At 37.3% G+C, this 24,966-nt stretch overlaps 1 protein-coding gene across 14 annotated transcripts in view; it reads right to left on the bottom strand.

The window, feature by feature from the left end:
- Positions 1-24,966, bottom strand: part of PCDH15 (protocadherin related 15) — an 874,382-nt gene that overhangs the window by 95,832 nt on the left and 753,584 nt on the right. For all 14 annotated transcript variants that reach the window (XM_068961317.1, XM_068961319.1, XM_068961315.1 and 11 more), the window contains one exon: positions 20,554-20,681. In XM_068961317.1, coding sequence (XP_068817418.1) covers positions 20,554-20,681 — 128 coding nt within the window. The remainder of the gene's footprint in view (positions 1-20,553; positions 20,682-24,966) is intronic.

Raw genomic sequence — 24,966 nt, 5'->3', positions numbered from 1 at the left:
CCACTGCCCTCCTGCTATCATACAGCTTCACATATATGCACAAACACATGCATACACACAGAAGTGAACTCTGTGGGAGCAGGGTCTTTGTTGGTCTTGGTCAACCTTATCCCTAAGACTCAAAAACTGTGTCTACACAGAGGAAAAGGAGATGGTGGCACAAGTTGAGAGAGTAGGACTGACATACATACGCTGCTGCTGCTGCTGCTGCGTCGCTTCAGTCTGTCCGACTCTGTGCGACCCCATAGACGGCAGCCCACCAGGCTCCCCCGTCCCTGGGATTCTCCAGGCAAGAACACTGGAGTAGGTTGCCATTGCCTTCTCCAATGCATGAAAATGAAAAGTGAAAGTGAAGTCGCTCAGTCATGTTCGACTCTTAGCGACCCCATGGACTGCAGCCCACCAGGCTCCTCCGTCAATGGGATTTTCCAGGCAAGAGTACTGGAGCGGGTTGCCATTGCCTTCTCTGATACATACACTACCTACCACATGTAAAATAGATAACTAGTGGGAAGCTGCTATGTAGCACAGAGAGCTCAGCTCAGTGTGCTGCAATGAACTAGAGGGGTGGGATGGGCAGCGGAGGGAAGCCCAAGTGGAAAGAATGCAGCTGATTCACTTCCTTGTACAGCAGAAACTGACACAACATTGTAAAGTAATTGTGCTCCTATTAAAAAATAAATAAAAAACTGCGTCTAGAGCAAAAAAAAATTTTTTTTACAGATTTCTTGATTATGCTTCTATTTTTTCTATGAGAATTTCAAGACTTTTTTCCATTTCTCAGACATATTTTAATTGCTGAAGATAAGCTCACCCAATTTTGTCGTTTGCTATCATACGGTATGATAAGGACAAGAACACAAAACAAAAAATTAATATGACCTTTTAAAAAATGTAGTTTTTTAAAGGATAATCTAGAATGTATTGAAGGTACTATATTATAACAAAGTCAGATCACTCATTAATTTAAATAAAAATACATGATCCCCATCCTACAAAGTGATCATTCTAACTTGAAGGTGAATCTCAGCAACTAAACAGCAGTAGCAACAGCAGTCAATGAGTATCTACTTGGAAACTATATACCTAATATCATATTATACCAAAGGTAAGGTTGTTGACCTCACAGAATATATGAGTAATTAGTAATCAATCAATAGCCTAGTGATTTTCATAAAATATTGAGGAATACTGGAAAACTAACAAATTTCTGTGCACATTATTTATCTTGCCCTTCTGAGAGACTTGGAGAACTAGATGAGATTAGTTGCGAAAAGAGGTCTCATTTTGCCCAGAAAATCTTCAAAATCCAACATAGTTCTGGGCTAATCAGAGACTAAAGAAACTTTACAAGAAGTAGGTTTGGAAGTCAAGCAGTCTTATTTTAAATTAGCATATTTTAGTAAAAATTATGGAATTCATGATTAGCAGTCAGTTAGGAATTCCTGTAATGTCCTCTGATGCCAAATGACCTCTAACATCCTATTTACTATTATGATGATTCCTTAAAAAGAGGTAGAAGGCATATAGATTTTTGAGAGCTATATTAAAAATTGTAATCTCTGTGATCTCTAAAAGTAAATCTTTTTTTCTTAAATATAAGAACTCACTGAATCAAATGAAGGCTAATTAAAACAAATGTGGTATACATAAAACTGAGGTAAGGTACCTCTTACAAGGGCTCCCCTTGTGCCTCAGCTGGTAAAGAACCCACCTGCAATGCAGAAGACCCCAGTTCGATTCCTGGGTTGGGAAGATCCCCTGGAGAAGGAAATGGCAACCCACTCCAGTATTCTTGCCTGAGAAATCCCATGGGCAGAGGAGCCTGGCAGGCGATAGTCCATGGGTTTGCAAGAGTTGGACAAATGTGTTGCTCTTTTTCTCTCTGCGAGACACATGCCAGACTTGTGTCCTAAGGATGCAGATTTGGGTGTGAAATCTTCAGTTGCCTCCTGTTCTCTTACTTTGCCCCTGTATCAGGGGCTCCCAACTGAATAGGCTGAGAATCAGGGCACCCTTTCAGGAGGGATTGCCTCAGTCTTGGCAAAAATTCAAACAGTACCAATTGCAGTCGATACTATCGAGAGGATCCAAAAAGTACATAGAAGCCTTTATGGGACTAACTTTACCTTATGAGCTTACTTGGAGAGATATAATGTATGTCTTGGGACAGACACTGATTCCTGACTCAAAAACTTGAGTTTTGGGGGAGGCTACTACCTTCAGAGATGAATGGTTTGAGCGGGAGTCAGGGGAAAGAGGGAACGTGAAATAGCCCTTCTTCCTGCTGGGAGCCAAACGGTTCCTATAACAGAGCCACTTTGCCAGATGTATTCTTGTAGGACTCAAGTGAGCACGTGCTAAGAATTTATGTTAAGTTGGCTGGCATAGAACAGGGAGAGAAGGAAATGCCTGATAAACTCCTAGTATAGACTACAGGAGGCTCTCCACAAGTTTACTGACATTGATCTCAAAATTACAGAGTGAGAAATGATCTTAAAAGATAGGTTTCTCTCTTAGTCAACTCCAGATATCTGCCGTAAGTTACAAAAACAGGCGAATGGACCAAATCAGTCTTTAGATAATCTGTTGCAACTGGCTCAGATGGTATATTATGGTAGAGAATATGAGAAAGAAAATAAAAAGAAAAAAGAACCAGATAAAAGACTGAAGCCCCCAAAATGGCTGTTAGACCTGCTCTGAAACAGCTTGAGAAAAATGCCCAGAGGAACCCAGGTGAAAAGGGATGGACTTATTATTACTGTGGAAATGAGGGGCATCTCAAGCGGGATTGCCCTCAGGCATCTAAGCCACCTCCAGCTCCAGGTCCAGTCTGCAAAGGATCTTACTGGAGAAGAGACTGTCCTCTGAGGTGTAGGCCCCAGGGGTCAGACTCTCAAGACAATCAGGACTGAAGGTGCCCAGGGGTCCCCACGCAAGCTCCTGTCCTAATTACATCTGAGGAACCCCAGGTATTAATAACTGTGGAGGGCTAATCAGTTGATTTCTTCTGGGCACTGGGGCAAATTTCTCCCTGTTCGCTAAAGCCCCTGGTCTGCTTTCCTCCCAATCCACTACCATAATGGGACTGTCTGGATGAGCCAAAGATTATTATGTCAGCCATCATTAAGCTACAACTGGGATTCTGTGCTGTTTTCTCATGAGTTTCTAATCGTGCCAGAGTCTCCCTCACCCCTTCTGGGAGGGATATACTGAACAATGTCCAGGCTTCTATTTTCACGAATATGGAACCCACTTTTTCATGGAATAAACTGTAAATCCTAGAATGTGGACTGATGGAAAAACTTTGGGTTGAGCACAAAATGCTGTTCTTATCTTTATCAAGCTCAATGACCCTCACCTATTTTCAAGTCAAAAGCAGTATCCACTAAAGCCAGAGATTAATGAGTGGGCAAAATCTTACTGTACTGACTTCTCATGATGTAAGTGAGATCTTAAACTCTATAAAGTTCAGAGCAACAATGTTCCACATTTAAAGCTGCTGTACCTCAAGGGGTGTCAAAGGCTCTAGGAATAGAATATCACTTACACTGTTCCTAGAGATCCCAATCTTCAGAAAAAGTTGTTAAAAGACACCTGCTTAAGCTAACTCAGGAAACACAAGACAGTTTGTTTACATTCTACCCATAGCTTTAAAGAGGGCTCAAACTGCCCCTAAGAAGAAAGGGCTGTCTCTCTGACAGACTGTTTTTGTGCACAGATATTGTCATAGATCCTGAAGCATTGAAATTAAGAATGTAACTCAGCTTTTAGCTTTTCAACAGACATTACCCGGAGATTAACTCCTGATCCAGCCTTTGAGTCAAACAAGCAGGTGTTTGAGCCAGAAACTGAGATGGGTCTGAGAATCTATGTAGGCTTGCTTCTGCTGACTCCAAAAGTCCTGAGTCTGCCATTTGACCCTCAAGACAATGCCTTCCGGTTCTGGGCTTATTCCTATGCTTCATTCTACAATTGGTCTAATTGCTGGGTCTGAGGAGCACTCCCCTCCTCATCAATTGAAGACTTCCCATGTTGGGTTTCCCCACTTTAAGGAAAGGACGTTCTTCAACTCTGTGATGACATCTAACAATCCTAAGATGTATTGATGTAACTATGGACATAATGTGACTTTCAGTTTTGATTTTAACTTGGTTTAATGACTATTTCGCCTTATATCTGTAACTGTTTAATGGGGTTTGTTCTAACCTTCTGAAAGCTTTAAGTTACAAATGGTTGCCCAGGCTCCTACGAGTGCCACAACATCTTCTATTACTTGGATCAAAGACCCTCTGAGGGTTAAGAGAATATGTTTCCTTAACAATTTAGGGACCACACCCCTCAACAACAGGAAGTAGTTATGGAGTGAAATCGACTCCCCTTTCCCTTGGCAACACAATTTTCCTAAAAGAAAAGGAGGAAATGAGAGAGTCAATTCCTAGGCAGGTTGATAAAAAGTCCGGTATCCCTGAGGAGGAGATATGGATCTGGGCTCTCAAAGCAGAGATATGGGTCTGGAATTCTCAAGGAGGAGGAAAGGACAAACGTCTCTTTTTTCTCTACATTCCTTAGTCTTAGTCACATAAAATGTTTTTTTTCTTTAGGCCTCGAACTGATGATTACACAGTGAACAACTCAGTCTAAACTCTGTACTAGGGATTATATAATAACAATGTATTCTGCTTGAGGACAGTTTCTCCTTCCTGAAAGTGAAGTCACTCAGTCGTGTCTGAATCTTTGCAACACCATGGGCTGTAGCCTACCAGGCTCCTCCATCCATGGTATTTTCCAGGCGAGAATACTAGAATGGGTTGCCATTTTCTTCTCCAGGGGAATCTTACTGACCCAAGGATTGAACCCAGGTCTCCTGCATTGCAGGCAGATGCTTTACCTTCTGAACCGGCAGGGAAGCTTAGTGAAAACCTTCTGGCTAATCCTGTTATCTTAAAATGTAAACTATGGGAGTGGGTCTAGTAAGATCTTTACTACCTTGAGACATTATTTTGATTTATTGTAATAACTAATTAAAGTATATAACTTCCTTGCTAACACTAGCAAGGGGGGCATTCTCCATCCCCTTCTGATGTCTATATCAGAAGTTTTCTCTGTCCCATTTCTTACTTTAATAAAACTCTGCTACACAAAAGCTCTTGAGTGATCAAGCCTGGTCCCTGGTCTCAAAGCTAAATCTTCTTCAGAGATCACGAATCCAACATAGTTCACCATAAGCTATCATCAGCAAGGCTTTTGCCTGTGTTCATGTGTCTTGCAAGGGCCCAGAGTTGGCTGTAATTCCTCTTGTTCTTTTGTGATTATTATCTATTTTATTGAACTTGTTCCTTACCTGTCTGCAGTGAAAAATATTAGACTGTAGAAAATTAAAATTTAAAAGGTTTCAGCATGTGTGTTCTATCATTGGTTGATCTAGAACTAAAAGTAAACACTAAGTTGCTAAAATACACATGCCACAGATAATAATCTTTGAAATGAAAATAATCACTTTTGGATCTTATAGGCTTTAAGCCATTGACACTGCTCACCTTGGCTCACACATGGGACAATATAGCAGATATTCATCGTTGTTTACTACAATGTCATGTAGAAGTATTTTTTTATTTAGGTAGGAAATCACTCCACTAAATTTGCACAGAAAATATTGGTCTTTTGATTATAAAAATTTGTCCAAGGGATTTAAAATATTTTAAATGCATACAGTAACTAGTATAGCTATAGAAGGCAAACATATAGGACTATCCATTTTATGTCTAAGGACACAGAATTTTCATTGAATAAAACATAAAATTTTGAATTTATAATAAGAATATTAGTCTATCCCATAGCTGAACATAGAATTATTTGGGCTGAACAGATACAAACTAAAAGAGGCCATTTAGTGACTGAGCATAAATATAAATCTCTTCACAATAGCAAGAGCTGACTGACCTTTGTGGACACATTAAAAATCATAAGTCCCAAAGACACAGGTCAGATTCTGGAAGAGTCAAGTCATTGTCATTCCCTTAACCCTCCAAAGTTCAGTGTTCAGCAAAAGAAGGAAATGAAAATATATACAATGAAACTTGGGTATTTTATAGGAAATCTACTTCAATATATATTTTAAATGCTATATTTGTTTCTGGCCTATAAATATGATTCACAATTTTAAGGTCCAAATTTTATCTGTCTTACAATTTTGAATTTTGAAACCAAGAACCAGATAATCTCATATTATTTTTTAAACCAACGTGCATTGTCTTCACCAATCCCATCTGTGAGACCCAACATACCATGTTTGATTACTGGCATTCCTCAAAGCCACCAATAACATGGTGTCCCATCTTCCCAAAATAAGCTTTCCTGCTAAAAATCATAAGAAAACTACATGGCTTTGTTTCACTAAGAACTAAAGTTAGGTAATTCCTTATTATTGACTATAACTACACAGAGAAAAATAGGAGCTTCTCCACTTTGGCCAGAATTATTTTGTATCTTACAAGAAAAATAGCTTGAATTACCAGAAAGATGAATAACTTGCTCCTTTTTATGAATTTAGAGCTTTTAAAACATTTAAAACTTTATTTTTCAAATTATATCTCTAGATAGGATCAGCATTGAGATCAAGAAATAGAGCATTGTCAGCCCCGCACCCCCCTACCTCCTACCCCCTGCCAAGAATAGTAACTGTTCTGATTAGTTTTTCCTATTTTTGGAGGTTATATAAATGGACTTAAAGAAATTGTGTTTGTTTTTTTTTGTGTGTGTGTGTATGAATTCATTTGCTCACATGTATTAATGTATATACTGTTGCTGGACATAGAAATCGTTTGCAGATTTTTGATATTGCAAATAATTAACATATCTATAAATAGTGGATTTTTTTTTTTTTTTTACATATCTCTTATGAACATCTGTATGCAGTTTAACTGGGCAAAACCTTAGGAGCAGAAATAATGAATAGAGGATATATTTATGTTCACACTTAGGGAAGTGAAGTTAAAGTCACTCAGTCTTGTCTGACTCTGTGACTCCATGGACTGTAACGTCAGGCTCCTCTATCCATGGAATTCTCCAGGCAAGAATACTGGAGTGGGTTGCCATTTACCTCTCCAGGTGGTCATCCCAACCCAGGGTTTGAACCTGTGTCTCTTGTGGCTCCTGTATTGCCAGTGAATTCTTTACCATCTGAGCCACGAGGGTAGATGATGTCAAACAATTTCCCAAAATACTGTATTAAATTATATATCATCAGCAATATTTGATAATTCTAGATGTTTTGAAATTTGGTTTTGTCTTTTTTATTTTAGCTATCCTGATGAGCAAGTGTGATTTCATACTGTTTATTCTATAATTCCCTAGTAGTTAACAAAATCGGATGCCTTTTTATACAATTTTTGCCGATTTTTGTGTCGTTATGCAGTGTCTACTCCAGTCTGATTCCTATCTTTTTTGTCTTGAGCTCTTTGTTTTGCTTTCACTCATCCATTTGAAATTGACTTGTAGCATCTCTAGCTTCCTTTGTGGTTCAGCGGTAAAGCATCTGTCTACAATGCAGGAGACCTGGGTTTTGATCCCTGGGTTGGGAAGTTCCCCTGGAGAAGGAAATGGAAACCTCCTCCAATATTCTTGCCTGGAAAATCCCATGGACATGGACAGAGGAACCTGGTAGGCTACAGTCCATGGGGTCCCAAAGAGTTGGAGACGACTGAGCCACTTCACTTCATTTGTATCATATTTTAGGGACTATTGGCTTCTGGTGATAATATAGTCTTTCAAATTATTTTGAATCACATTGATTGGATTACTGGGATTTTAAGAGGCCATGACTGCCAAGGGATGGGGCCAGGGGGGCAGAATACTGGGAAGGAATAAAATGAGGCCACATAAAAAAGAGATATAAGCTTAAAAAAATTAATGTAGTAACCACATAAATTTTCAGGGTCTATTTGATGAGAATATCTAGAGTTATATTATTCCTATTTATTAGAATATATTTTTGTTAACTCAAACATTTTTGTATCTATTTTTGAAAAACAGTTTTTGAAAGTCTCTCTGTAATTCTCAGATATACAGTGATTTATATACTAACCAATGTAAACTATATTCTTTTATGAACGTAGTCTTGCTCCAGACCTGCCAGTTTTCATTAATGTCAATTCATCAGAATTATTAGGGAGAGTCATTCATTCTTTGTGACTTATTTGAAAATAAATTTTCTTCATAATACATTTTATGGAGATCTAGTACTTTATCACTACGAACAAAACTAGTGAAGGTGATGGAATTCAAGTTGAGCTCTTTCAAATCCTGAAACATGATGCTGTGAAAGTGCGGCACTCAATATGCCAGTAAATTTGGAAAACTCAGCAGTGGCCACAGGACTGGAAAAGGTCAGTTTTCATTCCAATCCCAAAGAAAGGCAATGCCAAAGAATGCTCAAACTACCACACAATTGCACTCATCTCACACGCTAGTAAACTAATGCTCAAAATTCTCCAAGCCAGGCTTCAGCAATATGTGAACCCTGAACTTCCTGATATTCAAGCTGGTTTTAGAAAAGGCAGAGGAACCAGAGATCAAATTGCCACCATCCACTGGATCATGGAAAAAAACAAGAGAGTTCCAGAAAAACATCTATTTCTGCTTTATTGACTATGACAAAGCCTTTGACTATATGGATCACAATAAACTGTGGGAAATTCTGAAAGAGATGGGAATACCAGACCACCTGACCTGCCTCTTGAGAAAATTGTACTCAGGTCAGAAAGCAACAGTTAAAACTGGACATGGAACAACAGACAGGTTCCAAATAGGAAAAGGAGTATGTCAAGGCTGTATATTGTCACCCTGCTTATTTAACTTATATGCAGAGTACATCATGAGAAACGCTGGACTGGAAGAAACACAAACTGGAATCAAGATTGCTAGGAGAAATATCAGTAACCTCATATATGCAGATGACACCACCCTTATGGCAGAAAGTGAAGAGGAACTAAAAAGCCTCTTGATGAAAGTGAACGAGGAGAGCAAAAATGTTGGCTTAAAGCTCAACATTCAGAAAACGAAGATCATGGCATCTGGTCCCATCACTTCATGGGAAATAGATGGGGAAACAGTGGAAATAGTGTCCGACTTTATTTTTTTTGGCCTCCAAAATCACTGCAGATGGTGACTGCAGACATGAAATTAAAAGATGCTTACTCCTTGGAAGAAAAGTTATGATCAACCTAGATAGCATATTCAATAGCAGAGAAATTACTTTGCTGACTAAGGTCCATCTAGACAAGGGTATGTTTTTTCCAGTAGTCATGTAAGAATGTGAGAGTTGGACTGTGAAGAAGGCTGAGCACTGAAGAATTGATGCTTTTGAACTGTGGTGTTGGAGAAGACTCTTGAGAGTCCCTTGGACTGCAAGGAGATCCAACCAGTCAGTTCTAAAGGAGATCATCCCTGGGATTTCTTTGGAAGGAATGATGGAGCTGAAGCTCCAGTACTTTGGCCACCTTATGTGAAGAGTTGACTCATTGGAAAAGACTCTGATGCTGGGAGTGATTGGGGGCAGGAGGAGAAGGGGACAACAGAGGATGAGATGGCTGGATGGCAACATGGACTCAATGGACGTGAGTCTGAGTGAACTCTGGGAGTTGGTGATGGACAGGGAGGCCTGGCGTGCTGCAATTCATGGGGTCACAAAGAGTTGGACATGACTGAGCAACTGAACTGAACTGAACTGAGTACTTTATCCTTCCTATTGGCAGTGCTGCTGCTAAGTCACTTCAATTGTGTCCAACTCTGTGCGACCCCATAGACGGCAGCCCACCAGGCTCCCCGTCCCTGGGATTCTCCAGGCAAGAACACTGGAGTGGGTTGCCATTTCCTTCTCCTCTTATTGGCAGTACTACTAGATAATTCAAAATTGAAGTGTATTTAGAGAGGCAGGAATAAAAACAATTTTAAAGCTCATTTTTATCTTTTTTTGCTAAGATTGGTGTTACAGGTCAGCTGTATCAGGTCAGTCCAACACAAAATCAAATGGAGGTTTAAAAAATTTCAGGACAATATGACAAAAGTAACACTTACATGTCTGAATTATCATTGAAATTATATTTTCAAAGCATTCCTCACTTTCAGGAGAGTTCTGATTGAATGTCAGTATTCCTACCAGGTGGTGGAAGATATGGTCCTTGAAACATAATATAGGAATGTATATATAACCATCACTGGTCAACAACATATATAATTTCCTATGAAAAAATGCAAGCTTGATTCAAAAGATAATATTCTGCAACCATATTTTGGATTCTTAGACATTTAGTCATCTGAAATACATTTCTAATCTCACTAAAGTGTGATCAGACTTTGAAATAGATGGGCCATCAACTAATTTAGGAAAGGCAAATGGCCTGGCAATCCACCAAATATACTATTTTTCTTCATATACATGCTTTTTACAACACATAAAAAGACCTCAAACATTTTATTTTAAGGAAATTTCCAATTATGAGTGCTATTTTATTTTACTTTAAGGACTCAAGCTTTTCTCATTCTTAAGACATTTATAACCTGATAAAAATGGTCCCATTCCTATTTTAAGCAATAAAAAGTAAATTCTCAATTAAGCTAAATTTAAACCAACAAGTGTAAATTGAGTTATTATTATGTGAATAAGATGATTTTAGATCTTTCTTCTGGACAATAAAAAGACTGATTTTTTTTTAATAGACGGGAAAGAGGAAAATAGTAAAATTTATATATAATTTTTAATACTGAATTATTTTATCTGGATAATCCATTTGTGGCTACAAAGATCAATGTGGCCTTGTTCAGTTATATTACTAGCAGCAAAACTATAATTTTTACTTGCTCACCCCAAAGGGCACAAATGTTATACATCAGAAACTGGTGATAGTATTTCATTCATATCTTTCAACTTGTACAGGGGGAAAAAGGAGGTTTCCAATGTATAGACCCTTATAAACAGAGTAGTTAGTTCGCATGTACCCCACAGAATTCCAATATAGACATAAGATCTTTCCTAATTATACATAAGATACAATAATATAAAAACAGTTAAAGGGAGAAATGACCAGAAATAAAAGTGAAATCGGAGAAGGCAATGGCAAATAGCTCAAGAAAATCACAAAATATTAGCATGCCACATATGTATTATATTTATCTTCTAAAATTGCTAATGATGAACCCAACATTTGACTTTGAGACTGTAGCTGATAAATCAACACGAAAACATTATTAACTGCAGCATAATCCATTACCATATAACAAAAATACACCAGTTAGGAAAACATAGAAAAAAATAATTGTCTTGATATTTGGTTTCTCCAGAGCAGTTAAATCAATGAAACACTATGACAGACACATAATGTTGATACAGATATCGCTAAAGCTAAGCTCCAATTGTGGCAAGAAGGGGAATTACCAGAGAAAAGATATGTTATATCACTCTCAGGACTGTAATCAAGCCCAAGAGAGTTTGATTTAAAGTATATTTTTCCTATCTGAAAATTAATAATGCATTCAAGTTTTACACAGAAAGCCTTGACTAAACATGTTAAAAAGCATATATACATGTAAAAATAAATACAATTTCAAACAACAATTTAAGACGTTAAGCACAATGTTCCTATAATGTCATTAAGTTTGTGAGAAAGCATGATACCTGGTTAGATAAAATTTGAATTCTAGGAGAGAAAACAAGCACATAGATATAGGATAACAATATAATGTCTAAATTATATAAATATATAATTATGTATATTAATATACATAGAAAAATTCAGCTATAGGGTTATATACCAAGAAGGCAATGAGTTTTCAGGAATGTATGTGCATTTACTTTGTTCAAGGGTTAAACCATAGAAGCTTAGAAGGTATGGTGATCATGAAAGAAACCAGTGGTTAGTAAGATCTCCTGAGAAATACCGCTCTCTTGAAATAATGAATAGTGTTTGTATATTGTAGGGTTTCCCAGTGCTGGCAAACGGGAATCCAAATTCTATTTCATGGGACCTTAATTTGGACTGGTACTTATTTACTTACTTATTTACTATTATAGAGAGCAACTAGGGATAAAATTGTCATAAAATATTTGATCAGCTTCATAAGATATAAATATTTCTTTGCATTTCAGAATTAAGTAATCTATACAGGATGCTTGGGACTGGTGCATGGGGATGATCCAGAGAGATGATATGGGGTGGGAGGTGGGAGGGGGATTCAGGATTGGGAGCTTGTATACACCCATGGTGGATTCATGTCAATGTATGGCAAAACCAATACAGTACTGTAAAGTAAAATAAAGTTAAAAAAAATTTTTTTTAAAGTGTTTAAAAAAATATATATAGTTCTCAAATATAACAATTCTCTTAAGGTATTTGGCAATTTTTTTTTCCCCTGTGCCATTATTTTCCTAAGGTAAATAACATACAAAGCATCAAAATCAGTTAAACATGTTTAAGGGCACCAAGCCTGGTGGGCTGAAGTCCATGGGGTCGCTAGGAGTCGGACATGACTGAGCAACTTCACTTTCCCTTTTCACTTTCATGCATTGGCGAAGGAAATGGCAACCCACTCCAGTGTTCTTGCCTGGAGAATCCCACAGACGGGGAATCATGGTGGGCTGCCATCTATGGGGTTGCACAGAGTCGGACACGACTGAAGTGACTTAGCAGCAGCAGCAGCAGCAGCAGCAGCAGTACTAAAGCAGAATTTGCATAAGATAAGACAACTAAATAAATTTATATTTAAAAAATAAATGAATTAAATTTAATTTAAAAAAAAAAGAGAGAGAGAGAGAAGACAACCATGGCCCGAAGTGATAAAGTGCGATGTTCCATAGAGTTAAGGGCAGACCTGGGACTGAATCCAAGTGATTTGAGTCCAGTCCAAGTACTTCTACCCAGAAAGTGGCAACGTACTGTCTCTAGGCCAGACTGGCTTCACTAGCTGCACATGTTGGGCAGGTTACATATTATGTCTGTGACTCCGTAGTCTTATCTGTGAATTGAAAAGAATAATAGTAGCTACCTCATGAGCTTTCTGAGGGGAATACCTGAGTTAATTTCTGACAAGTGTCTAGAGTGCTTAGCATAGGGTAGGCATGGGGTAATGGTTTATTGTTAGTACCATTTTTGATGCAAGCCAGTAAAATATGTTACACTGGGGTAATACCCATGAAACGCTCATGGGTGTGCTGGAATTGTTTTCTGTCATATCCCTATGAGCAAGCAGAGGCCTAGGGACCAGGATCCCTCAGAGACCCTTATCTTTGTCTAGAAGCAAATTATATCGCTCTCTGCATTGCAGATCTTGCATATGTCTATACTTTTTGCCGTTAAGGAAATCTGCATTCTCTAACCATGGCTGTGGGCTTCCCTGGTCGCTCAGTGGTAAAGAATCTGCCTACTAATGCAGGAGAGACAGGGGTTCAATCCCGGGGTTGTGAAGATCCCCTGGAGAAGGAACTGGTGGATCAGAATTTTCTGGGGCCTTTTTAAACATATAAGATAAAGTAGATTTTGACATGCTCTCGTTGAAGACAGAAGTAATGGTATAGACCCACAGTGAACATCCTGCCAAACGGTTGTAGCTGATACTGATGATCACTGATGATATGTGGGGAATAAAATATTTTTAAAAACCAAGAAAAATGAAAAATGAATATACTAACACTTCTTTTTTTCTAAATCTATATTTGAGATTTACATTTAGATCAACATAAGAGGAATGGATATCAATGAAGGGTAGTAGTTTCGAAAATATGTTTTCATATTCTATTAATATCGGTGATGCACCCTGCCCCAGCTTTAAGACTTTCTTCTACTGTGATAAAATATACATTACATAAAATTTATGATTTTAAGCATTTTTTAGTGTTTAGTTCAGTTCATTCGCGTAGTCGTGTCCGACTCTTTGCGACCCCATGAATCGCAGCAAGCCAGGCCTCCCTGTCCATCACCATCTCCCGGAGTTCAATCAGACTCACATCCATCGAGTCCATGATGCCATCCAGCCATCTCATCCTGGGTCATCCCCTTCTCCTCCTGCCCCCAACCCTTCCAACATCAGAGTCTTTTCCAATGAGTCAACTCTTTGCATGAGGTGGCCAAAGTACTGGAGCTTCAGCTCCATCATTCCTTCCAAAATAATCCCAGGGCTGATATCCTTCAGAATGGACTGGTTGGATCTCCTTGCAGTCCAAGGGACTCTCAAGAATCTTCTCCAACAACACAGTTCAAAACCATCAATTCTTCGGGACTCAGCCTTCTTCACATTCCAAATCTCACATCCATACATGACCACAGGAAAACCATAACCTTGACTAAACGGACCTTAGTCGGCAAAGTAATGTCTCTGCCTTTGAATATGCTATCTAGGTTGGTCATAACTTTTCTTCCAAGGAATAAGCGTCTTTTAATTTTATGGCTGCAATCACCATCTGCAGTGATTTTGGAGCCCCACAAAAAATAAAGTCTGACACTGTTTCTACTGTTTCCCCATCTATTTCCCATGAAGTGATGGGATTATTTGCAATGATCTTCGTTTTCTGAATGTTGAGCTTTAAGCCAACATTTTTGCTCTCCTCGTTCACTTTCATCAAGAGGCTTTTTAGTTCCTCTTCACTTTCTGCCATAAGGGTGGTGTCATCTGCATATCTGAGGTTATTGATATTTCTCCCAGCAAACTTGATTCCAGCTTGTGTTTCTTCCAGTCCAGCATTTCTCATGATGTACTCTGTGTATAAGTTAAATAAGCAGGGTAACAATATACAGACTTGACATACTCCTTTTCCTATTTGGAACCTGTCTGTTGTTCCATGTCAAGTTCTAACTGTTGCTTCCTGACCTGCATACAGATTTCTCAAGAGGCAGGTCAGGTGGTCTGGTATTCCCATCTCTTTCAGAATTTCCCACAGTTTATTGTGATCCACACAGTTAAAGGCTTTGTCATAGTCAATAAAGCAGAAATAGATGTTTTTCTGGAACTCTCTTGTTTTTTCCATGAGCCAGTGGATGGTGGCAATTTGATCTCTGGTTCCTCTGCCTTTTCTAAAACCAGCTTGAATATCAGGAAGTTCAGGGTTCACATATTGCTGAAGCCTGGCTTGGAGAATTTTGAGCATTACTTTACTAGCATGTGAGATGAGTGCAATTGTGCAGTAGTTTGAGCATTCTTTGGCATTGCCTTTCTTTGGGATTGGAAGGAAAACTGACCTTTTCCAGTCCTGTGGCCACTGCTGAGTTTTCCAGTATTGCTGGCATATTGAGTGCAGCACTTTCACAGCATCATCTTTTGGGATTTGAAATAGCTCAACTTGAATTCCATCACCTCCACTAGCTTTGTTCGTAGTGATGCTTTCTAAGGCACACTTGACTTCACATTCCAAGATGTCTGGCTCTAGATTAGTGATCACATCATCATGATTATCTGGTTCGTGAAGATCTTTTTTGTACAGTTCTTCTGTGTATTCTTGCCACCTCTTCTTAACATCTTCTGCTTCTGTTAAGTCGATACCATTTATGTCCTTTATCTAGCCCATCTTTGCATGAAATGTTCCCTTGGTATCTCTAATTTTCTTGAAGAAATCTCTAGTCTTTCCCATTCTGTTGTTTTCCTGTATTTGTTTGCATTGATCACTGAAGAAGGCTTTCTTATCCTTTCTTGCTATTCTTTGGACCTCTGCATTCAGATGCTTAGATCTTTCCTTTTCTCCTTTGCTTTTCACCTCTCTTCTTTTCACAGCTATTTGTAAGGCCTCCCCAGACAGCCATTTTGTTTTCCTGCATTTCTTTTCCATGGGGATGGTCTTGATCCCTGTCTCCTGTACAGTGTCATGAACCTCATTCCATAGTTCATCATCTATTTCTCACTTCAACTGTATAATCATAAGGGATTTGATCAATAACATTAAGTACTTTTACATTGTTCTGCTACCATCACCACTACTCATATCTAGAACTTTTTCATCATCCTGAATTGAAACTCTGTAATCACTAAACAATAAGTCTCTAGTATTCCCTTCTCATAAATTCTGGCAACCACCACTCTATTTTCCTTTTTTATGAACTCCAGGAGCCTGCTGCTCCTGCTGCTAAGTCACTTCAGTCATGTCCAGTTCTGTGCGACCCCAGAGATGGCAGCCCACCAGGCTCCCCTGTCCCTGGGATTCTCCAGGCAAGAACACTGGAGTGGGTTGCCATTTCCTTCTCCAATGCATGAAACTGAAAAGGGAAAGTGAAGTTGCTCAGTAGTGTCTGACTCCTAGCGACCCCATGGACTGCAGCCTACCAGACTCCTCCATCCATGGGATTTGCCAGGCAAGAGTACTAGATAGGGTTGTCATTGCCTTCTCCTCCAGGAGCCTAATACAAATGAAATTATATAGTCTCTTTTCTTCTGTGTTGGGCTTATTTCACTTAACATCTTCTAGGTGTAGCACATGTTATAATTTCCTTCTTTTTTAAGCCAGATAATTTTCCAACATAGCACATTTTGTTTATCCACTTAACCATTAATGGGTATATAGATTGTTTCCACCTTTAAGCTATTGTGAATAATGCTGCTACCAACACTGATGTACAAATTCCTGTTTGAGTTCCTGCTTTCAATTATCTTGGGTATATGGGGTAATACATTTAATGCACATTAATTCTTATATTAAAGACTAAGAGAAAAAATATAATTTGATTTTCTTCTCCTTCTCCGTCTCTTTGCAATTAAAATTGGTGTGATCAATGAAAATCAATTCGGTAGAATCAGCTGTGATAGAGATACCATCATTCAGTTCAGTTCAGTTCAGTTCAGTTGCTCAGTCATGTCCGACTCTTTGGGACCTCATGAATCGCAGCATGCCAGGCCTCCCTGTCCATCACCAACTCCCATCATTAAACTATAGTAAATGTAGCAGATAGTCCATAATTGATTATTTTGCTGTTTCCTTTGACATAATCCAAGAGTTACTTTAACATGCTGTGAACATTTGAATTATTGAGCCAGAATCCAAATGTCTACATGTGTCTATAAATAAAAGCCTTAATAATTACTTGCTTTTTTGGTCTGGTTTATTAGAATGTTAACTTTATAAGGGCAGAGGGACAGTCTGTTTTTCTTGCCTCTGTATTTCCAGCACACACCAGGTACATGATGTATATTTTCTAAAAAGAACTTTAAATAATTTGTCTGTAAGCAAATAAGATATGCCATTTCAGAGCACACATATATCTACATATACAACTCTCTTTCTTATATCATTTATATTTGATAATTAACTTCAATAATGTTCTCACTGCGTTGCCTTTCTCTGAACATATTTTTAGTAATGCTTTTAATCCTTTGTCCATATATGAAATTAGTAAGTATAGTTTTAGACTAGATATTTCAGTCATATTTTTTAGTCAGTCCATAATATGGTTCCTCTTTCTCTTCCTGTACATAATACAATTTTTAAAATTTATTATTTATCTTTATGCATTTCATTAGCAACTAAAACAAATTAAGTTGTATGTATGGTACATAAATCTAACATTACCGAATACTACACAATAAGTGGTAAAAAAGTATTTTTCACAATCATAGGCTACTTCCCTATATTTTTAAATCATCTTTCTGGTAAGATCAGGGCTTGGCTGGCCCTGATCCAGGGTTATTTCTAATAACATTTTTCCGCTGCTCTAAGTATGAATTGAGAACTGCTCAACTTACTTTCATTCCGATTAAATTTGGAAAGGAGAAACTTCCAGTGTTCAAGGCTAAAGGCAGCATCTGTAAATGTTCACCACTGAAGATTTATTACCCTCATCACTTCCTAAGGTCCCGTCCTCCTATCACTGTTCCACTAACACACTCTGTACTTTGCTTCTTCTGGGTTTGGCTTTGTGTTTCTTCGGCTTAGACTATCCTACTCATTTGTTGCACTTTGAGAAAGTCCAATTACTCTGTATTTTGTGTGTGTTTAGTCGTGTCCAACTCTGTGCGACCCCATGGACTGTAGCCCACCGGGCTTCTCTATCAATGGGGTTTTCCAGGCAAGAATACTGGAATGATTCTTAATTTCCTTCTCTAAAATATACCCTTGTCGCTAGCCTGAATAATCCACTGATCAATTGAAGAAAGGAATGTCCTACAGAATTCTTGGTAGTCCTAAAGAAACAATCAATCACATCCCTGTTTATATCACCAAAAGATGTCCATGAGTTCTCTCTATTGCTTTTCTCACCACCCAGATATTTATTCCTATGTAACTCTTCCCCTTTATCAATGGACTCTTTTAGCATTTAGCTAATTTTTACTCCACTACTATATACTTCCATTAGCATAAGTGGTCATGTAAAAATCCACAGGGGCATTCTATTCATAGCAGCACTTGATAGTTGATCACTCCCTCTTTCATCAGCCAGTTCTCATGAGGCTCAGGGCCTCTACATTTTCCTACTATTCCTGCTACCTCACAGCAGCAATTTCTCAGCATCAGTTGCTGAATCCTCTTCCGGATCTCTAAGTGTTGACTTCCCAAGGTTTAGCCTTTGGACTTTTTTCCACCTACACCCATTTTCTTGATATCATAATTTCAATCTGGTCTATGATTTCTTTCCTTACTCTAAATCAATATCTGTAACTGTCCTGCAAGAATCATACTTGCATATAGAAGAAGCCTCAGAAACATACTATTTCCAAAAATGAACTCTTGATTTCTGCACTGCAATACCTGAGGGAGTAATGGGGACCTGTGTAATGGGGACCTGTTCAGAACAAAACCCTCTGAGTTATCCTTGATTTTCTCGAATGCACCACATATTAATATAATACATCAGCAAATCCTTTTGGCTTTCTTTTAATTTTCTTCTTATCATCTTCATATTCTACCACCATGGATTAAGCCACTACTAACTCTTGCCTGGACTAGTGATGCATTGGGCTGTTTCTACTCATATCTAAAACACTGTGTACCTTTTCCCACTCCTCACTCTGCACAGCATTCAAAATAATCCCTTTGTATTGGATTATGTCACACTTCTAGACAGAACCATTCAAAACCATTTTGTATTTCATTCAAAATACATCAAGGATAAAAACCATATCCTAGTCCTGGGCTGCATTTCCAGTCTCATCCCCAGCCAGGCTTTTTACTCACATTGAATTCTTCCATCTTTAGAGACTTTGTATCAGAATGCCCAGAATGCATCTTACCTAGAAATACACAAGTCTTGCTCTTAACATGACAGTGGGTCTATAATTTGTTTCTGCTACTAGTTTGTTTGCATTGAGGGTGAGGAATTTGGGGGTCTTTTTTTGTTTGATTATTTTTCAATTGCTCTATGTCCAGCTTCTAGAACAACGCAGACTATAGACATTCAAAAATTATTTACCAACTAAGTGGATGGACTGAATCAATCCTTTATAAGACTAAACTGTAAAATAATATAAACATCATCAACAAAGGACTGTTATTTGTTAATCATAATACAAGTTGGATATAATGTGTTGGCTTAAATTTGTAGACCAATTTTAGTTATAACTGGTGATTCAAATCAAGAGTCAGAATTGGCACTGTGAAAGAGATATTTTGCAAGTACACACACATGCTTTATTTGCTTGATTTTTCTTTCTTATTTAAGAATGTTTGTAAGATGATAAAAATCGCATGTAAGAAGAACTCAATCATGATGATCCTGATAATAGGGAAAGAAAGGCAATTATCTACTTATGTGCCAAACTAGAAGCAATCAACAGCTGGATTTTCTTAGAGATATTTTCTTAGCTACACTAATAGCTATTTTAAAATTTGATCATTAAAGTAGTTTCAGAAAAATAACTCTAATAAAGTCTTATAGCCTATAAATTTCCCTTAGTGTAGTGAAATATTTGCAAATTTATTTCTTAGTTATAAAACACTTCAAATTTAGGTACTGCTAACTATTGAACACATATTTGGTAATTCAATAAAGAAAAATTTTAAATTAGCAACTTTAATCTTAGATGTTATATTTTTAAACTACCACAAAATGAGCAAAATATTTTTGACCTATCAAGGTTTTTAAAAATCTTTACTAAAGTACTGATGTTAGTAGCTTATTTTCACATTGATTTAACTAACATTTTGAATTTTTAAAAATAATTGATAAAAAAACACAAAATTTATTTCATTACTTCTTCAATTCGAAAATAGCGATTTTATATTTGCTATAAGACTCCATTCTGGGAATCTTGGGAATTATTTTAAATCAAATCTTAATATAAAAGGCATATAAATCTATTAGGAAAACATACATCTTAATATTCTATTCTATGTAAAACATCATAAGAAATTTGTTTCTATTTTTATCGTGAAAATGAAGCACAAAAGTTACTCAGCATTCACCTCATAATTAATCTGCATTTAGTTTGACTAATTAAACTCATATATCTGTAAGCTTCAGATTTTCATTTAAACAATACAAGTATGCATTCAGTTAATATAAATTATATGGCTATAGTTTATTTGCAAAATGTGAGCTATTTGTTTTCACTTTTAATTCTGTATCTTAACAAATGTTCTCATACCTTAACTCTTAGCACAGAAGCAAACATCCTTGCATCTTCAGACACACCTCCAATGTAGAATTTTTTCTGAAACACTGGGGGATGATCATTTTCATCTTGAATCTCAATATACACTTTAGCTGTATTGCCTGGAAGATAACAAATAATATATATTTTATTGATGGTTACTCATTGGAAAAAGATGGAGTGGAGTAGACACTTATACTTTTTTATTTGTTTGAACAATGTAAATAACTTAATTCAGATAGTCATTCCTATTTGGCATACTTAATACCCTATACCCACAGAGGACACTGATAATGATGTTTCTGGAATCATAATGTTAACTTGCTGCTATTTCTTTAATTATAATGTCTTCTTAATTTATTTTACTGGATTTAATAGGCAGTAATGTAGTATGTTTTATTAATTTTAACAAAACAACTCAACCATTCATACTCTCAATTACTTCACACACATTATCGAAATACATCAAAATGACACAAATATATTAACATGAAATAATAAAGTCTGCTATAAATTAAAAAAAAATTCTTCAGTATGTAACTAGCAATGATATTTTCTTAGCTTAAAATGCAGCATATAAGGAAGTTCTATTTGCAATTTTTTAAGGAGTCTCCACACTCTTCTCCATAGTGGCTGTCTAGTTTGTATTCCCACCAACAGTGTAAGAGGGTTCCCTTTTCTCCACACCCTCTCCAGCATTTATTGCTTGCAGATTTTTGGATCGCAGCCATTCTAACTGGTGTGAAGTGGTACCTCATTGTGGTCTTGATTTGCATTTCTCTAATAATGAGTGATGTTGAGCATCTTTTCATGTGTTTGTTAGCCATCCATATGTCTTCTTTGGAGAAATGTCTATTTAGTTATTTGGCCCATTTTTTTGATTGGGTCATTTATTTTTCTGGAATTGAGCTGCAGGAGCTGCTTGTATATTTTTGAGATTAATTCCTTGTCAATTGCTTCATTTACTATTATTTTCTCCCATTCAGAAGGCTGTCTTTTCACCTTGCTTATAGTTTCCTTTGTTGTGCAGAAGCTTTTAATTTTAATTAGATCCCCTTTGTTTATTTTTGCTTTTATTTCCAGTATTCTGGGAGGTGGATCATAGAGGATCCTGCTGTGGTTTATGTCGGAGAGTGTTTTGCCTATGTTCTCCTCTAGGAGTTTTATAGTTTCTGATCTTACATTTACATCTTTAATCCACTTTGAGTTTATTTTTGTGTGTGATGTTAGAAAGTGATCTAGTTTCATTCTTTTACAAGTGGTTGACCAGTTTTCCCAGCACCACTTGTTAAAGAGATTGTCTTTACTCCATTGTATATTCTTGCCTCCTTTGTCAAAGATAAGGTGTCCATATGTGTGTGGATTTATCTCTGGGCTTTCTACTTTGTTCCATTGATCTATATTTCTGTCTTTGTGCCAGTACCAAAATGACCCAGCAATCCCTCTGCTGGGCATACACACTGAGGAAACCAGAATAAAAAGAGACACATGTACCCCAATGTTCATCGCAGCACTGTTTATAGTAGCCAGGACATGGAAACAACCTAGATGTCCATCAGCAGATGAATGGATAAGAAAGCTGTGGTACATATACACAATGGAGTATTACTCAGCCATTAAAAAGAATACATTTGAATCAGTTCTAATGAGATTGATGAAACTGGAGCCAATTATACAGAGTGAAGTAAGCCAGAAAGAAAAACACCAATACAGTATACTAACACATATATATGAAATTTAGAAAGATGGTAATGATGACCCTGTATGCAAGACAGCAAAAGAGAGACAGATGTGTAGAGTGGACTTTTGGACTCAGAGGGAGAGGGAGAGGGTGGGATGATTTGGGAGAATGGCATTGAAACATGTACACTATCATGTAAGAAACGAATCGTCAGTCTATGTCCGATGCAGGATACAGGATGCTCGGGGCTGGTGCACGGGGATGATCCGGAGGGATGATGTGGGGAGGGAGGTGGGAGGGGGGTTCATGTTTGGGAGCTCATGTACACCCGTGGTGGATTCATGTCAATGTATGCCAAAACCAATACAGTACTGTAAAGTAAAATAAAGTAAAAATAAAAATTAAAAAAAAAATGCAGCATATATATGTAGTATGTGTGTGCCTGCTCAGCCATATCCCACTCTGCTACCCACCAGCTCCTCTGCCCATGGGATTCTCCAGGCAAGAAAGCTGGAGTAGGTTGCCATGCCCTTCTCTGGGGCATCTTCCTGACCCAGGGATCAAACCCATGTTTCCTGTGTCTCCTGCATTGCAGGGTGGATTCCTTACTGCTGAGCCACCCAGAAGTCTGTATATAGTATATGTACATATATAGTATATACATATATACAAAGGTTAGGTGAGGGACTTATTCCCACCAAGGGAAAACAAGTTTTACTGTGTATCAGAGATTATGCTGCATTTATTGAAAAAGATATAAGTGGAGAGATGAGTATTATATGACTTATAAATACTGGGTTTATAATTTAAACCACATCAAACATACAGTAAGGGATACATTTCTTCACCACACGTTTAATCTCACTTCTTCAATCATCACACCTTTAAGGAAAAAACTTTTTATTAGTCCACAAATGACCATTTAACAAAAAATCTGATAAAAATAACTTAAAAATTAGTAAAATGAGGAATATGTGGTAAATATTTTTTAAAATGCAGATTTAAATTATAAAAAAATATTCTGATGTACCTAAGTAAACTTTTCTCATGCATTTCATGTAGGATCAAATATAGGGCAAATGATCTACAAACTGTTAGGCACACCTGGCTTTTATTACTTTATTGTATCCTCAACCATAACAAATTAACATGAAGCTACCGGCACAGTGGGTAGATCATAGGTGTATAATATTTCTGTGTCAACTGAATAAATTAATGAATAATCTTCATTATCCTTATAAGAATTTAGAAATGGGCACCTTTTTGCTTGACTTGGGAAAGATCAGTGAGACAAGAGAATTAATTCCAGAATTTTACCACTGCCTTGCTGCTACTCATTTAGTTTCTCTCTTATTTGTCTCTTTCCCACCATTCCTAAACTGGACAAGTTAGAGTCAAAGAGAAAAATGTGCTAGGCCAACAGAGAAGGGTACCAGCAAGGAAGTAAGGATGGCAGACTGTGCTTTTCTATCCTGCAGCGCCAGGGCTCTGAATTGCACCCTGGTCAGCCACCAACAGAGTTCATCCAAAATGACACCCATTTTCATCTTAGTAGCAAACAATTTTTAACCTCTAGAATCAAACCTAAGAGTTCTACATTTGATAATTAGAAAAAAAATAGTGAATCTTAAACTATAAGTGAAGATCTAATGGTCAACATGGTGATGATACTTAATGATACTATACCATGTACTCATATCTACTAAGAGAGTAGATTTAACATGTTGTTACCACACACACCCACAGAGAGAGAGAGAGAGAGAGAGAGAGAGAACACAAACACTGACTTTGTGAATTAATGGATGTAATAACTAATTTGTGGTATGCATTTCACAGTGTATATGTATGTGGTTCAGTGGTAAATAATCCACCTGCCAATGAAGGAGGCTCTGGCTCAATCCCTGGACTGGGAAGATCCCCTGGAGAAGGAGTGACAAACCACTCCAGTATTCTTGCCAGGAAATCCCATGGACAGAGGAGCCTGGTGAGGTCACAAAGAGTTGGACATAATTTGATGACAAAGCAATAGCAATGTATATCAAAACACCACATCTTACAACTTAAATAAACACAGTTAAATTTGTCCATTATATCTGAAGAAATCAAGGGGGTGGAAATTATGATATATCTAATCAAAGAATATAAGATAATTGGTGACAAGTCCAAAAATAACGAAATGCACCCCTACAATTTAATCACTAGGATAGTATTCACTTAGATTTCCTGATTAACTAGCATGCAATATACATGACACGGTAAATTTCCGAAGCTCGCACACTTTGACTGAGTGTGAGAACTAAGGACTGTATCATGATCTTTCATCTAATTTGGTTTTTGATTTATTACTAAGGCAGAAATTTGGAAGCAACTCTAATTTAAATTCATTTAAGTCTACTATTTACCTCTATAAGTATTCCCAGAATCTTTTATTTTCTCCATATTATATATTTTATTTAAGATAGTTATGAAGCACATAACAAAAAAGAAAGATGCAGGAAGGAGTGCAGATGAAGACAGTAAAGTGGTATTGATAAAATCTATAAGATAATATTGTGAGAACACCACAAATGCATGATGACCTGATACCCTCCTATAGTCTCCCTTCTGGTTGGGTGAGACAATGAGAAACTCCCAATGAGAACCACAGAGGATGAAAAATTATAAGCTGGATGAAAGATTTACTTGGCAAGAGATTTGGTTAAAAGACATTGTAGCCCTCTATGCAT

The sequence above is a fragment of the Capricornis sumatraensis genome, chromosome 23 (genome assembly GCF_032405125.1).
Source record: "Capricornis sumatraensis isolate serow.1 chromosome 23, serow.2, whole genome shotgun sequence".
Lineage (NCBI taxonomy): Eukaryota > Metazoa > Chordata > Mammalia > Artiodactyla > Bovidae > Capricornis > Capricornis sumatraensis.
The sequence above is the reverse complement of the archived record's forward strand: the minus strand, read 5'-3'. Positions and strand labels throughout refer to the sequence as shown.